The sequence below is a fragment of the Myotis myotis genome, unplaced genomic scaffold (assembly GCF_014108235.1).
Source record: "Myotis myotis isolate mMyoMyo1 unplaced genomic scaffold, mMyoMyo1.p scaffold_m19_p_20, whole genome shotgun sequence".
NCBI lineage: Eukaryota > Metazoa > Chordata > Mammalia > Chiroptera > Vespertilionidae > Myotis > Myotis myotis.
Window position 1 is genome coordinate 22,358,465 of NW_023416325.1, and position 14,579 is coordinate 22,373,043.

Here is a 14,579-nt window from a genome sequence, read left to right on the forward strand (position 1 = left end):
GTGAGCCAACAGCGCTAAGAGGCAGCGGTGTCGAGTCCCAGCTCCCGGGTCTAAATTCTGAGTCTGTTACTCAGATGTGACCTTTCAGATTCCCGGGTAGGAGGGCTCCAGTTCTGTGGGTTTCGGAACCTGAGCCCAGAGCTCTGAGAGACCACGAGATGGTGTTTCCTCCGGGGCGGGGGGTGGGGGGGGGGAAGGCCACTCGCTTGTGAGTCTGGAAGTTTCCCGCGTCTGGGATCCTACAAGTCGGATGCTGTTTGAGCCTAAGATCCTGCTTGCACGAGATGCCACATCTGGGAACATCTGTCTGGGGGTCCATTGCTGCCCTTGGGTGCAGCCAGCCGCGGGTCTGGCCTGAGCCCCCCCATTTCCACACTGCGCACCCCACCCCCTCCAAGACAGCTCTGGCCTCTGCTCTGCGGGAGCCGGAGCCGGAGCCGGGTGACCGTGCCCGTCCCTCTCAGGCCAGACCGCCCTGCACATCGCCATCGAGCGCCGCTGCAAGCACTACGTGGAGCTCCTGGTGGCCCAGGGGGCCGACGTCCACGCCCAGGCGCGGGGGCGCTTCTTCCAGCCCAAGGACGAGGGGGGCTACTTCTACTTCGGTGAGGAGGCCCGGGGGGCTGGGAGGTACTCGGTGGTCCCCACAGCCCTGACCCCCCCACATACCCAGGGCTCAGAGGGCCCCGTGCACGGCCCGCGCTGGTCTGGTCGCTGAGGCCTCGCCTTGGCGGGAGGAGAGCCACCGCGCCCCAGCTTCCCTGTCTGCACAGTGGGCTCGTGGGGGTGCGGCACCCGCACCTGTTCATGGCACCTTGGTCCAGTGTCCGCTGGGGCCAGCGGTCAGGCTGTGGGGCCCAAGCTTCAGCCCCCACGTCCCAGCTGGACCAGGGGGAGACTGCGTATCGCTCCTGTCACAGGCACGTGTTACGTGGGGCTCAGGGACAGTGCCTCCCGGGCTCCAAATCACATGGCCACGCTCCAGACAGCCACACCCGTCTTCCCAGCATCACCCACAGAAGGGGGAGTCACCACAGGACACGTTCCCACGCACTGTGGGTGCTGCATCCGGGTCACGGCGTCTGTCCCCCAAATATCTGCAGGCGAAGTCTCCCCCTGGGCCCCTCACTGACCCGTTCCCCCCACTTCTCCCCCCTCCCCGTGCACAGGTGAGCTGCCCCTGTCGCTGGCTGCCTGCACCAACCAGCCCCATATCGTCAACTACCTGACGGAGAACCCCCACAAGAAGGCGGACATGCGGCGGCAGGACTCCCGCGGCAACACCGTGCTGCACGCACTGGTGGCCATCGCCGACAACACCCGGGAGAACACCAAGTTCGTCACCAAGATGTACGACCTCCTGCTGCTCAAGTGTGCCCGCCTCTTCCCCGACAGCAACCTGGAGGCCGTGCTCAACAACGACGGCCTCTCGCCCCTCATGATGGCCGCCAAGACGGGCAAGATCGGGGTGAGTGCAGGGCTGGGGGGGCCGGGGGCGGGCACAGGTGGCCCACGAACTCCTGTTCTCCTACAGGCGTGCGCGCGCACGCACACACACACACACACACACAGCAGGCGCTGCTGCTGGCATTCATATGGTTAATACCCACACCCCCCCTCTCAGCATGCCAATCCCAGGGTACAGATGTCCCAGCTCAAGAGCCTGCTATGGCTCCCTATTGTCCAGCCAAGCGACTCAACTCCATCCGGAGCCTCTGGATGCTCACCTCCCACTCCCGCCAGCCAGGACCAGCCTCTGAGAGAAACCTGAGTCCCGGGGTTCCAGCGCTGCTGACCCCACTGCTGGGTCCTGGCTCGGCCGGAGCTGCCGCGTGACCCGTCCCTCCCCCTGGGCCCCCAGCGCAGGGCCTGGAGCAGGAGGCGGCTTGGCACTGCTGCCATTTGGGCTGAGTGGCCCTGGGTGTGGGGCTGTCCTGGGCATGTAGGATGCTGAGCTGCATCCCTGGCCTTAGCCTACGGATGCCAGCAGCAGCCTCCACCACTGTGACAGCACAGGTGTCTGCAGACATTGCCACACTGTGCTCTGGGGACACTGCACCCTGGAGAGGCAAACCTGGAGGACTCAGCAGTCAGGAGGGGCTGGGCCCCAGGCCTGGCTCGGCCACATTCCTCAGGCGTCTCCCCTCCCCTCTCTGTGCCTTCGTTTCCCCATCTGTACGTGGGGGTAGTAACAGTGCCCTGCGGCGGGTGTTGTTCTGTCAGCTAGATGAGGGGATCCACTTAAAGCTCTTGGGGCAGAGCCTGGGATGCGTAGTAAGTGCTCAGTAAGGAGCAGGGCGGTTATTACTCTATTGAAAATATAGCAGCTATTATCGGTGGCCGTTCCCCGCAGAGCCTGGGTGGTGGAGAGGCTGGGCTGAAATCCTGCTCCGTCCCACTCCACTGCAGGCCTCGGGCGACTCCACCGCTCTGCTCCTCAGTTTCCCTGTGTGAAAGCCAGTGAGAGTAGGAGTGGTAACAGGAAGGGCTGGTGTGGTAAGTATTATAGAACTAACAGAGGGACAAGGTTCGTGAATTGCTGTCTTAATTATACAAAGATGACATTCACTGCAGTCAGGTCGTTGAGGCCAGCCTGGGTTCAGTCTGGCTTCCGCCGGGCTGGTGTGGCCTCGGGACCCCTTCTCTTCTCCTAGTCTTCGTTTGCTCATCTGTAAGCCAAGACAGTCAGGGTAAGAATTAGACAAGATGCTGTGAGGAAAGGGCCCGGCACAGAGCGCGTGCTCGGTAAATACTTTCCCTCCCCGTCCTGCTCTCTGGGGAGAGCCATTTGATGGGCTGTGCCCGGCCCCGGGTCCCAGTGCCCCTCCTTGGGGCCCCTGACCCTCTGTCTCCTGCTCAGATCTTTCAGCACATCATCCGCCGGGAGGTGACGGATGAGGACACCAGACACCTGTCCCGCAAGTTCAAGGACTGGGCCTACGGGCCCGTGTATTCCTCGCTCTACGACCTCTCCTCCCTGGACACGTGTGGGGAAGAGGCCTCGGTGCTGGAGATCCTGGTGTACAACAGCAAGATTGAGGTGGGCACCAGGGCGGGGGACCGAGGGCTGTGGCTGAGAGCAGGGCGGTGGCCTGGGGCTGAAATCAGTGGGTCTGTGGGCTGAGTGCAAAAGAAGGTGCCAACTCAATGCCCAAAATGACGCCTGGCACTGGGGGGGGGGGGGCTGAGGGGACTGTAAGGGAGAGCTTCAGGGGCAGGCAGGCCTGGGTCAGGATTCTGGCTCCGTAACTTGCATGCTGTGTGACCCAGGACAAGTGACAGCCTCTCTGAGGCTGAGGATAAGGACAGTGCAGAGCTCATGGGGCTGCTGGGAAGACACCGTGAGTTAGTTTTGGAGCAGCCTGGCAGAGTAAACATTCTGTGCCAGCTGTTACCATTAGTAGATGTTATATGAAGTCTCGAAAGCTCCCTTTTCAGTGAGCAGTAGTTCGTGAACATCGTTCTGCACCATTAAATGTTCTTGTGCGACATCATTGCTGCCTGTAAATGTGCCCCGTGCTAATGAACCATTCCTCCATGCTTGGCCATGTGGGTTTGTGTCTGCCTTTAACTATCAGGGAAAAAAATACTACAGTCGCATCTCTGTGGCTACGCTGTTGCACAGATCCGTGGTTATAAAGAGACTCAGTCATTGGAGGGACAGGATGCTTACAACTGGGGCAGAGAGTGCTGCCTGGGTGCAGGAGGCCCCCTCCCGCCCTGGCCCGCCCCTCCCGCCCTGGCTGCCCAGCGTGGACAGGCCTTCTCTTGCCCGAGCTTACTTCCCCATCTTGAAATTACTGACTGACTTGATTCTTTTCTTTTCTTTTTTAAAAATATATTTTTTATTGATTTCAGAGAGGAAGGGAGAGGGAGAGGGAGATAGAAACATCAATGGTGAGAGAATCATGGATCGGCTGCCTCCTGCACGCCCCCTTCTGGGGATTGAGCCTGCAACCCAGGCGTGTGCCCTGGACCGGAGTCGAACCCGGGACCCTTCAGTCCGCAGGCCAACGCTCTATCCACTGAGCGAAGCCAGCCAGGGCATGACTTGATTTTGATGGGGTGGCGGGAGGTTTAGCGTATCTGGTGCCAACTCTGATCGCCAGTTTCTGCTTGGGGAACTGTATGGAGGCGACGGTGCAGGACTTGGTCACTGATGTCTGGCCTGGGTTCGTCATTGGGAAGCTGTGGTGAGTCAGGTATTAGCGTCCTGGGCTGAGTCTCCCAGTTTGCTTCCTGAGTCAAAATCCAGGGGCTTGTATTTTGGCAAGCAGCTCGGTGCCATCCCCAGCTGGGAGTTCGGGGACCGTGAGCACAGGTTCCAGCCGGGTTCTGAGTCTAGAACAGGCCTCCCAGGCGAGGCGGGCAGACCTGGTGCTGAGCCCAGGAGTTGGGGGCGGAGTCCCCCTCCCCTCCCTGACGATCGGGTCGGGGGCAGTGCTGGGGGCGGCGGGAGTGCGGGTCGCCCGCCCAGCGCGGCCCTGACGCCCGCCCGCAGAACCGCCACGAGATGCTGGCCGTGGAGCCCATCAACGAGCTGCTGCGGGACAAGTGGCGCAAGTTCGGGGCCGTCTCCTTCTACATCAACGTGGTCTCCTACCTGTGCGCCATGGTCATCTTCACCCTGACCGCCTACTACCAGCCGCTGGAGGGCACCGTGAGTGGCCGTGCCGGGCGGGGCTGGGCATGGCGGGTCCCCAGGCGTCCCCTGTGGGGGAACCGGAGGCGGCTGGGGAGCAGGATGGAGGGGTGCCTCCGCGTGCCCAGCGGGGAGAGGAGGGAGGAGGCTCCCTGGGGTCAGGTGTTGGGCCGTTGAGGGGACTTCTGGATCTGGGACTCGGTGTGGCAGGGGCTGGTGAGGACCTGCGTCCCCCGCCCCCCAGCCACCGTACCCTTACCGCACCACCGTGGACTACCTGAGGCTGGCCGGGGAGGTCATCACGCTCTTCACCGGGGTCCTGTTCTTTCTCACCAACGTGAGTGTGTGGCCCCCAAACCCACCGGCCCAGCCCACCCTCCTCCTCCTCCCTTTCCCCTTCTCCAGCCCTGTACTCCCCTCTGCTCGTCCCTCCTTTCCCAACAGACCAGCCCATCGTCTTTTCTCTGCACAGCAGTCGGCCTCCCTCTATTCTCTTCCTTCTTCTGCCTCTCTCCCCTCCCCTCCCCTCCCCTCCCCTCCCCTCCCCTCCCTCCCTCCCCTCCCCTCCCTCTGTGCTCCTGGGGCTCCACCCCTCACCTGCCTCCCCTCCCCTCCCCTCCCTCTGTGCTCCTGGGCCTCCACCCCTCACCTGCCTCCCCTGCCTCCAGATCAAAGACTTGTTCATGAAGAAATGTCCCGGAGTGAATTCTCTCTTCATCGATGGCTCCTTCCAGTTGCTCTAGTGAGTGGAGGCCCCGGCTGGCAGCCCTGGGTCAGGAAGGTGGGGTTGGGCTGGGACATCCAGTTGCTCTAGTGAGTGGAGGCCCCGGCTGGCAGCCCTGGGTCAGGAAGGCGGGGTTGGGCTGGGACATCGTCCAGGTTGGGGTGTGGGGCTGTGACTCCTAATAGCAGTGAGTTCACCCAGCCTGGCCACCTGGAGCCCGAGGTCAGGACAAGGCCAATCGATGCTAAGCAGTAGCGTCTTCTGATCACAGCAAGATTCTGGTTGCTAGAGCGTTACCACACACACCGGGGATGGACATGATTGAACCCCTCCTGCTGGTGGTGGGTTGGGAATGTCTGCCTGGAGTGCCCTGCTGGGAGGATTTGAGGCTGTGTCAGTGTTTGGTGGGAGAGTGCTGTGATGGATTATTGATGTCTGCCTCGGGCACAGGCTGCTACTGCAGGTGGCTACGTCTTTCCTTTCCCTTAGAGCCGGAGAGCAGTGAAGTCCACGCAGCCACAAAATCCCCACTGCACACCACGACTCTCTAGCGCACTGGTTCTCAACCTTCCTAATGCCGCGACCCTTTAATACAGTTCCTCATGTGGTGGTGACCCCCAATTTCATTGTTACAAATTGAACATAATTAAAGCATAGTGATTAAGCACAAAAACAATATGTAATTATATACATGTTTTCCGATGGTCTTAGGCGACCCCTGTGAAAGGGTCGTTCGACCCCCAAAGGGGTCGCGACCCACAGGTTGAGAACCGCTGCTCTAGCGGTTCCAAAGGCATCACTTAGGGATCTTGCAGGGCTCAGGCCATTGCACACACAGTAATTGTCAGTTCACCGAGCATGCTGGGTAACAGGGAACCCACTGTGCATCTTCTGGGTTTCTAGAGCGTATGGGGTGTCTTGGCACCGTGGAGGGCTTAGGGCCTGTCTCCCCCTCAGGGCCTCATTGCCCCCTCCCCCCCGGCCCCTCCTGTGGTCTCTGCTGCCTGCAGCTTCATCTACTCCGTGCTGGTGATTGTCTCGGCGGCCCTCTACCTGGCAGGGATCGAGGCGTACCTGGCGGTCATGGTCTTCGCCTTGGTCCTGGGCTGGATGAACGCCCTTTACTTCACGCGTGGGCTGAAGCTAACAGGGACTTACAGCATCATGATCCAGAAGGTACAGAGTGGGGGACCCGCGGAGCTGCGTGCCCTGGAGGGAGCCCCCACGCCAGGCACACGTCTCACGTGCGCGGACAGTGCCGTGGGCCTGATGTGGGCACGCGGGGGCCGCGGGCAGGGCCTGGGCGCCGGGAGGGCCTGGGCGCGTTGGAAGGGGATGGGGGTGGAGGCCCCGGGCGAGCGAGAAGCCGTGCGCCTCACCCTCGCCTCCGTCTCCCGCTGGGCCTGCAGATCCTCTTCAAAGACCTGTTCCGCTTCCTGCTGGTCTACTTGCTCTTCATGGTCGGCTACGCGTCGGGTGAGCCGGGCGCCGGGGCTGCGGGGCGGCGTGACGTGTGGGAAGATGAGCAGCGTGTGGCGTTCTCACGGTGCTAGGCGCTGGGCTAAGTCCTTCCCCTTCCCCGTCTCTTAATCCTCCCGGCAAGTCTGGAAGACAACAAGCCTTCGCTGTCTCCTTTCGCAGATGAGGAATCAGGCTGGGAACGGTTGAATAACTTGCCCAGGCTCAAAAGCTAGGACAGGGTGCCACTGGCATGTTAACTATTATTGCAAAAGAAGCCACAGAAAGCGCAGTGGCTTAAGACAGCCGCCGTGCATTTACTGTTCGGGAGCCCAGCTCAGCTGGGTGGTGTGCTGGCCGGGACCGATCTGGCTCGTCTTCCAGGCCCCGTGTCTGGGCTCCGTGGGTGGTTGGCTGGTCTGCCTGGTCTGGCCAGATGGCCGCAGTGGGGGCGTCTTTGCTCTCCCCTGTGGTCACTCCCCTCCAGCCGGCTGTATGGGGCTCGGGCGCAGGGTGGTCTGTGGGGTCTCAGAACGTGAGCCGAAGTGTTCAAGGTCACTTCCTGGCACAGCATCACTTCTGCCTCCCTCTATTGGCCAAAGCAAGACCGAAGGCGGCCTCGGTTCAGAGGTGGGGAAATAGACCAGACCTCGCCACAGAAGGAGCTGCAAGCCACACTGAAGGGGCGTGGCTACAGGGAGAGTGAGTTCTCATAAGTAATCTATCAGCCCAGGTCTATTTATTTATTTATTTATTATTGATTTCAGAAAGGAAGGGGGAGAGGGAGAGAGAGAGAGAGAGAGAGAGAGAGAGAGAGACATCAATGATGAGAGAATCATTGATCAGCTGCCTCCTGCATGCCCCCTCCTGGGGATCGAGCCCACAATCCAGGCACGTGCCCTGACCAGGAATCAAACCCTGACCTCCTGGTTCATAGGTCAATGCTCAACCAACCACTGAGCCACGCCGGTCAGGCAGCCCAGGTCCTTTTTAAAGCTCAATACTGGCCCCTCAAGTATGGCTTCTCCGTGACGTCATGATGCCGCGGGACCTCAGGGGCGCAGGCTGTGGGGGAAGGACCAGGAACGGGGAACGGACCAAGCCTGGCTGTTCCCTAGCGGGTGGGTGATCGCCCATTCGATGCTCAGCGTCCAAACGCGAGTGGACGGCTCAGGCTTCGCTGCCGCATTCCACCTGAGGAGGCTGGTCGGGGACCAGCCCTGGAGCAGGACCTGATGGCAGCGGTATTTTAACCAGATGGTGGGTGATTCCGGGGAACCAGACTGCAGCCTTAGCTGGGGAGAGAGGGACCGGCTACAGCTGCCCCTCCCGGTGATGAGACTTAGCAGAACTAGACAGAGTGTCAGGGGTTCCACAGTGGTTTGGGATTCGGGTCAAGCCCAGCCCTACTGCAGTCCTAACTATAGAAACTGAGGCAGAAGCTTCGTGGTTGAAGTGGCAGCTGAGGGGTCAGCTTGCTGCCGGGGCTTCTGCTGCGGGACACGAGCTCCCTGGTCTGCGGTTGACATGACACAAACATGACGCGTGCTCTTGTTCCACGTTTGTGCCCGTGACAGACATGGCCAGTGGATCACAGAACGGTTTTTCTGATGCGTCCAGACGAGATTCCAGAATCCTTCTCAACACACATTTCAGCAGCCACTGCCCAACCGAGTGGCGTTGGCAGGAGCTGTGATCCCAGGTGGAAGGCACTAGGGCAGTGATGGCGAACCGATGACACGGGTGTCAGAGGTGACACGCGAACTCATTTTTTTGGTTGATTTTTCTTTGTTAAGTGGCATTTAAATATATAAAATAAATATCAAAAATATAAGTCTTTGTTTTACTATGGTTGCAAATATCAAAAAATTTCTATATGTGACACGGCACCAGAGTTCAGTTAGGGTTTTTCAAAATGCTGGCACGCCGAGCTCAGAAGGTTCGCCATCACTGGCCTAGGGCGTTCTATGCCCCAGGAGCGCAGGGCCTCCGTCCGCATGCTCCCTGCCCCGGGCGTCGGGGCGGTTGTTGCTGCTCAGCTGTGTTGAGAAGGATCTGAAGCTGCGTCTGGGCTGAGCACCCCTGTCGGCTGAGGTGTCTGGAGGGGTGAGGGCCTCAGCGAGCCCGGCTTCTGGGCCGGCAGCACTGGCGCCGGTTTCGGCTCCTGCCCTTCCTCTGTGAGCGTCTGCCCGGAGCTCGGGTCCCAGGCTCCCGGGACCTGCGGGAACGCCGGCTGGAGCAGGGCTTCTCAGCCTCAGCACGTGCGGCTTTTGGGGCCGGATGATTCTCCTGTGGGCTGTCCTGTGCGTGGGGTGTTTGTCAGCATCCCTGGCCTCTGCCGAGTGCACGCCAGCAGCACTCCCTCCGCTGTGCAACCAAACACGGCTCAGGACAGTGTAGATGCCCCGGGTGGGTGGGGGGGGGGTCACCCTCTCAGGACATTGCAGATGCTGGGGGGGGGGTCACCCTCTCAGGACATTGCAGATGCTGGGGGGGGGTCACCCTCTCAGGACACTGCAGATGCTGGGGGGTCACCCTCTCAGGACACTGCAGATGCTGGGGGGTCACCCTCTCAGGACACTGCAGATGCTGGGGGGTCACCCTCTCAGGACACTGCAGATGCTGGGGGGGTCACCCTCTCAGGACATTCCAGATGCCCCGGGGGGGGTCACCCTCTCAGGACATTCCAGATGCCCCGGGGGGGGTCACCCTCTCAGGACATTCCAGATGCCCCGGGGGGGGGGTCACCCCAGGTGGAGGCCCTCCTCCTCGCTGGCAGGATTTCTGGGAAGAGCAGTGGCTTCGGATTCGGGAAGACCCCGGCCTGGCTGACGTGCTGGGTAGCCCTGGGCCCGTGCTCTCCAATGACCAAGTCTCAGTTTCCCCTCCATCCGATGGGGATGACTCTCCCCCCCCTCAGCTGGCGCCTGACACTCAGCGAATGCCCGCCCCCCCGTCCCGCCCACAGCCCTGGTGTCCCTGCTGAACCCGTGCGCCAACATGAAGGAGTGCGGCGAGGACCACGCCAACTGCACGGCGCCCACGTACCCCTCGTGCCGCGACAGCGACACCTTCAGCACCTTCCTGCTGGACCTGTTCAAGCTGACCATCGGCATGGGCGACCTGGAGATGCTGGGCAGCACCAAGTACCCCGCCGTGTTCATCGTGCTGCTGGTCACCTACATCATCCTCACCTTCGTGCTGCTGCTCAACATGCTCATCGCCCTCATGGGGGAGACGGTGGGCCAGGTCTCCAAGGAGAGCAAGCACATCTGGAAGCTACAGGTGAGCGGCTCCTCCGCCCCCCGCCCTCCTTCCGAGAGGGGCCTCGGACCCTCCACCTCCTCAGCCTTCCGCCCCGGGCAAGCCACGCCGCCTCCTGCCTCCCCCTCCCTGTCTGTAAAATGGGCATCCCAGGCTGCGCCTGCTTCCCAGAGTCGCCTACTGTGTTGCCAGCGGCTTCTTGCCTGACCGCCAGCAGTGGTCTCGCCCCACCTTGGGGTCCAGTTCCCAGGACAGTCGCCTCCGGGCACTGAGAGCCTCTGGCACAGGGAGTGCTCAGGGAGCCGGGCCTTGCAGCAGGGTCTGCGCCCAGGCCAGGGGCCAGGGGCAGCTTCCAGCCCCGGCCCCCCGGGATGCCGTCGTGTGGAAGGCAGTGCGGGCTGGGCCTCACTGGCCCGGGTGCGATCCTAGGCAGCAGAGGCCTGGGGGCCCGCCTGCCCGGGCCGAGCACAGTTCCCGAATCTGGTTTTCACAGTGGGCTTTCCAAGGCCCAGGCACGCACTGCACCTCCCTGACTCGGTGAGAAAAGAACCCCAAGGTCACCCTCCCACACGGGCCTCAGGGCAACACCCAGATCTGCTCTGAGTCCTTCCCCACACGGCCTCAGTTTCCCCCCAGTGCGACTCATCAGATGTAAACCGGCAGCCTGTGGACTGGATTTGACCAGCAAAGATTTATTTTTTTCTTTATCATTAAGAAAAAATTAATGCAGAATTTTAAAGTTAAGAGATTTCATATAAAAATCCAGGTTGTGGCCTTTCTTGGCGAGGTGGGCCCACACCCCTGCCTGGCCGCCCCCTGTGCGTGGGCTGTGCTCTCTGGTTTGCCCCAGGCCTCACCCCTCCCTAGTGCTCCCCGCACTGAGCTGCGACTGCTGTGCTGAGCCCTGAGCTGCGGCCTTTCTGCCTCTGATGCTGCCTCACCCATTTATTCTGCTGGGTCAGGGGGATTCGAGTTTGTAACTTTCCAGGGTCAGTGGGAGCTGGAAAGCCTACTTCTCTGCCCACCCCGCCTGCCATCATCTCTGCCATCAGGGCAGTGGGCGGGCGGGCGAGGCTCACCCCCGGCCTGTGCCCCCCCCCCCCCCCCCAGTGGGCCACCACCATCCTGGACATCGAGCGCTCCTTCCCCGTGTTCCTGCGGAAGGCCTTCCGCTCCGGCGAGATGGTGACCGTGGGCAAGAGCTCAGACGGCACCCCCGACCGCCGATGGTGCTTCAGGTGAGCGGGCGGATGGGCGGACGGCGCGGACGGGGTGGACGGGGCGGGACCCTCCGGCGAGATCCGGCCTCCTGCGTCTTCCGCCCGTGGCGGCTCCTCGAGCCACAGGCCACGATGGTCCTGACGGAAGTTCTGTTCTGCTGGCTGAGGCTGGGTGAGGGGTTCACCTCTCAGCCTTGGTTTCCTCACCTGTGAAATGGGGACAATGCTAATCCCACCCCCGGGCCAGCGATCAATCGGATGGGTTACGCAGGAGACAGCGCCTGCCCGTGCCCGGGGCGCCCCCACGCAGCATGTTGCGGCTCCTCTGTCCCCGTCTCAGGGCTCCATCCCGGCTGATAAGCGCGTGGGGCCTCGCTGGGAGGGAGAGGTGACTCAGCAGCTTCCAGGGCTGGGAGGGAGAGGTGACTCAGCAGCTTCCAGGGCTGGGAGGGAGAGGTGACTCAGCAGCTTCCCGGGCTGGCGACGTTCCCCAGGGGCCCGGCCGACGCCAGCTTCTTAGGGGAACCCGGAGCCAGTCTTTTCTCGTAAGCGGGTCGTTCTCCGTGCAGTGAGTGCCGCCTGGACTGCAGTCATGTTTGGGTCAGGCAGTCCGTGTCCTCCTCTGGGAAGTGGCCGTGGTAATAGCACCGGCTCACAGGCCAGTCGGTCTGTCCTGTTCCGTTTGAACCCCAAAGTCAAATCCCGACAGATTTGTCAGCATTGTGACCTTGGACAGTGTAACAAGCCTCAGTTCCCTTGTCCGTAAACTGGGAACAGTGACTCTATCTTCCTTGCTCGGTCCTAACACATAGCACTTGCTCGAGAAATGGGGGTTGAGTACAAATAACAAAAATAAGTTTAAGAAGGAAAAATTACGTTGAGCCACTTTGGGCGTAAGAGGCTGTAACCTGACTCTCCGAGGGCGTCCCAAACTAAGGGGGCGTTTTAAGAAGGAGGGTGTCCACCTGCAGACGTGTGGCTCAGCCTGTGGTACATCCATGCATGGAGGGTTACTCAGCCACGAAAAGGAAGGAAGTCCTGACGCGCTACCACGGGAACGAGCCTCAGAAACATCACGCTAATGGAAGCAGCCGGCCCGGAGGCCGTGCACGCTGTGCCCCCTTACACGCAGTGCCCGGGGCCTGGAGTTCACGAGCGGAAAGTAGAAGAGGCAGCCGCGGGCTGGCGGAGGGGGATGGGGCACCTCATTTCTGTTGGGGGGATAAGACAGTTTGGGGATTAGAGAGGTGATGGTTGCACAACCTTGGGCATTTCTTTAACGCACTGAATTGTTGACTTAAAAATGGTTGGGCCCTAACCGGTGTGGCTCAGTGGATAGAGCGTCGGCCTGCGGACTGAAGGGTCCCAGGTTCGATTCCGGTCAAGGGCATGTACCTTGGTTGCGGGCACATCCCCAGTGGGGAGTGTGCAGGAGGCAGCTGATCGATGTTTCTCTCTCATCGATGTTTCTAACTCTCTATCCCTCTCCCTTCCTCTCTGTAAAAATCAATAAAATATATTTTAAAAATGGTTGGAATAAAAATGAGGAGGAGGGTGCTCTGGGAGGCTGCGGGAGGCGGGGGGGCGGGGTGCCGCCTCGGCGGGGGCTCCCCCTGACCTTTCCCTGCTGTGGCCCCGCAGGGTGGACGAGGTGAACTGGTCTCACTGGAACCAGAACTTGGGCATCATTAACGAGGACCCGGGCAAGAACGAGAGCTACCAGTACTACGGCTTCTCCCACACCATGGGCCGCCTCCGGAGGGGTGAGTGAAAGGACGGGGGTTGGGGAGCCGACGCAGGGCGCAGAGGGGCAGCCTTGGGCCAGGCCCATCACTAATCGGCTTGGAGCGATCCTGTCCTCTCTGAGACTTGGTGTTCCCGTCTGTGGAATGGGAGGGTCGGATGAGCTGCCCGCTGAGTGCCTTTGCTGCCGTGCATGCCTGGGGCCTCCCTTCCACACGCTAAGTGCCTGAGGCGCGGGAGGACGGGGCGCCCAGGTTCTCGCCTGAAGTCTCATGGTCGCATGTGCTCCTGTGTGCTCCTGGGCAGGCGCCTTGACCTGAGCCCAGTCTCCACCTCTGTGAAATGGGGACGATGAGGCCTCCCCCCTTAGGTCACTGTGGAGAGCCCGGTACACAGTAGGCGCTCCATAGATGCACGTGCACTCCCCACCAACTCTCACTTCCCCGTGCTCACTCCAGATCGCTGGTCCTCCGTGGTGCCGCGCGTTGTGGAACTGAACAAAAACTCGAACCCAGACGAGGTGGTGGTGCCTCTGGACCACATGGGGAACCCCAGCTGCGACGGCCACCAGCAGAGCTACCCCCCCAAATGGAGGACTGATGATGCCCCCCTCTAGGGGCTGCAGGCAGGGGCATGGTCTCCGGCCTGCAGCCACCCCCTTCCCCTCCACCCACCATTTCGAGTCCACCTGCATTTCAGCCACATGTCCTGTTGACCCAGAGGTGAGGGCCAGGCAGACGCCAGGATGGCCCTAGGACCCTCTGGCCCCAGGCTCCTGCCCCAGCTCCCCTCCCCCCCTCACCCAGGCACAGGGCTCCTGGCCGCCTGTCTCACTCCCATGGAGTCACATAAGCCAAAGCCGGGCCTCCTGCCCACAGGGGCTCCCCAGCCCCTCATTATTTATTTGTTCTGCTCTCAGGAAAACAGCATGACACCCCACCCCCCGCCCCCCAATGGAACCTGGCAGAGGCCTCAGGACCCTGTTCCGGGTCCCAGGTGCACTGCGGGCCCAGCACCCACCCCATCCTGCGTCCTGGGCTGCACACAGCACCGGGAGCTGCAGTGAGGGGCCTTTGGGGGTGGGGAGGGGGGGACAGGCCTGGGGCGGGACCATGCCTCCTGTGCTTCTGTAGAGGGGCTGGGGTTTGCTGGTGCTCAATAAAGGTTCGTTCACTGATGGTGGAGGTGCTGGGGCGATGGGGGTGGTGGTGACAGGCACAGGGTGGCAGGAGGGAGATGGGAGCGCTAAGAAATGCCTGTGGGGTGGGGGAGGTGGGGCCGAGGGCAGTTGCAATGGCCTAGGTGGTGGTTAGGGTGAAGGTTGGGGGCCGGACAGGAGGTGGTGGTGGTGGCCTGAGAGATGGGGTGATTGGAGTGGTGATGGGGAAGGTAGAGAAGGGAATGGAGGAGAGAAATGGTGTGTGTGGGGGGGGGGGAGCTGTGTTGATGGGAGAATAATGCTGCTTGGGAAACAGTGAGTATTGGGGTTCCATTTGTGAGGAGGTAATGCTCACCAGAGGACAGCGGT

The 14,579-nt window shown here is 61.3% G+C and overlaps 1 protein-coding gene across 2 annotated transcripts in view; it reads left to right on the plus strand.

Moving 5' to 3' along the window:
• The window catches only part of TRPV4 (transient receptor potential cation channel subfamily V member 4), a 37,145-nt gene extending 23,004 nt beyond the window's left edge, over window positions 1–14,141 (plus strand). Inside the window, exons 5-17 of one of the 2 annotated variants that reach the window (XR_004974881.1) lie at window positions 465–605; window positions 1,170–1,468; window positions 2,861–3,040; window positions 4,502–4,660; window positions 4,887–4,979; window positions 5,311–5,384; window positions 6,377–6,542; window positions 6,776–6,842; window positions 9,793–10,109; window positions 11,199–11,326; window positions 12,950–13,071; window positions 13,510–13,773; window positions 13,971–14,140. Coding sequence is in view for 1 of the 2 variants with exons in the window: in XM_036354028.1 (XP_036209921.1) it covers window positions 465–605; window positions 1,170–1,468; window positions 2,861–3,040; window positions 4,502–4,660; window positions 4,887–4,979; window positions 5,311–5,384; window positions 6,377–6,542; window positions 6,776–6,842; window positions 9,793–10,109; window positions 11,199–11,326; window positions 12,950–13,071; window positions 13,510–13,667 (1,904 nt within the window). In the remaining variant the exon portion in view is untranslated. Of the gene's footprint in view, window positions 1–464; window positions 606–1,169; window positions 1,469–2,860; window positions 3,041–4,501; window positions 4,661–4,886; window positions 4,980–5,310; window positions 5,385–6,376; window positions 6,543–6,775; window positions 6,843–9,792; window positions 10,110–11,198; window positions 11,327–12,949; window positions 13,072–13,509 lie in introns of both variants that reach the window. The other variant, XM_036354028.1, reaches the window with a different exon arrangement.
• Window positions 14,142–14,579: the final 438 nt, after the last annotated feature.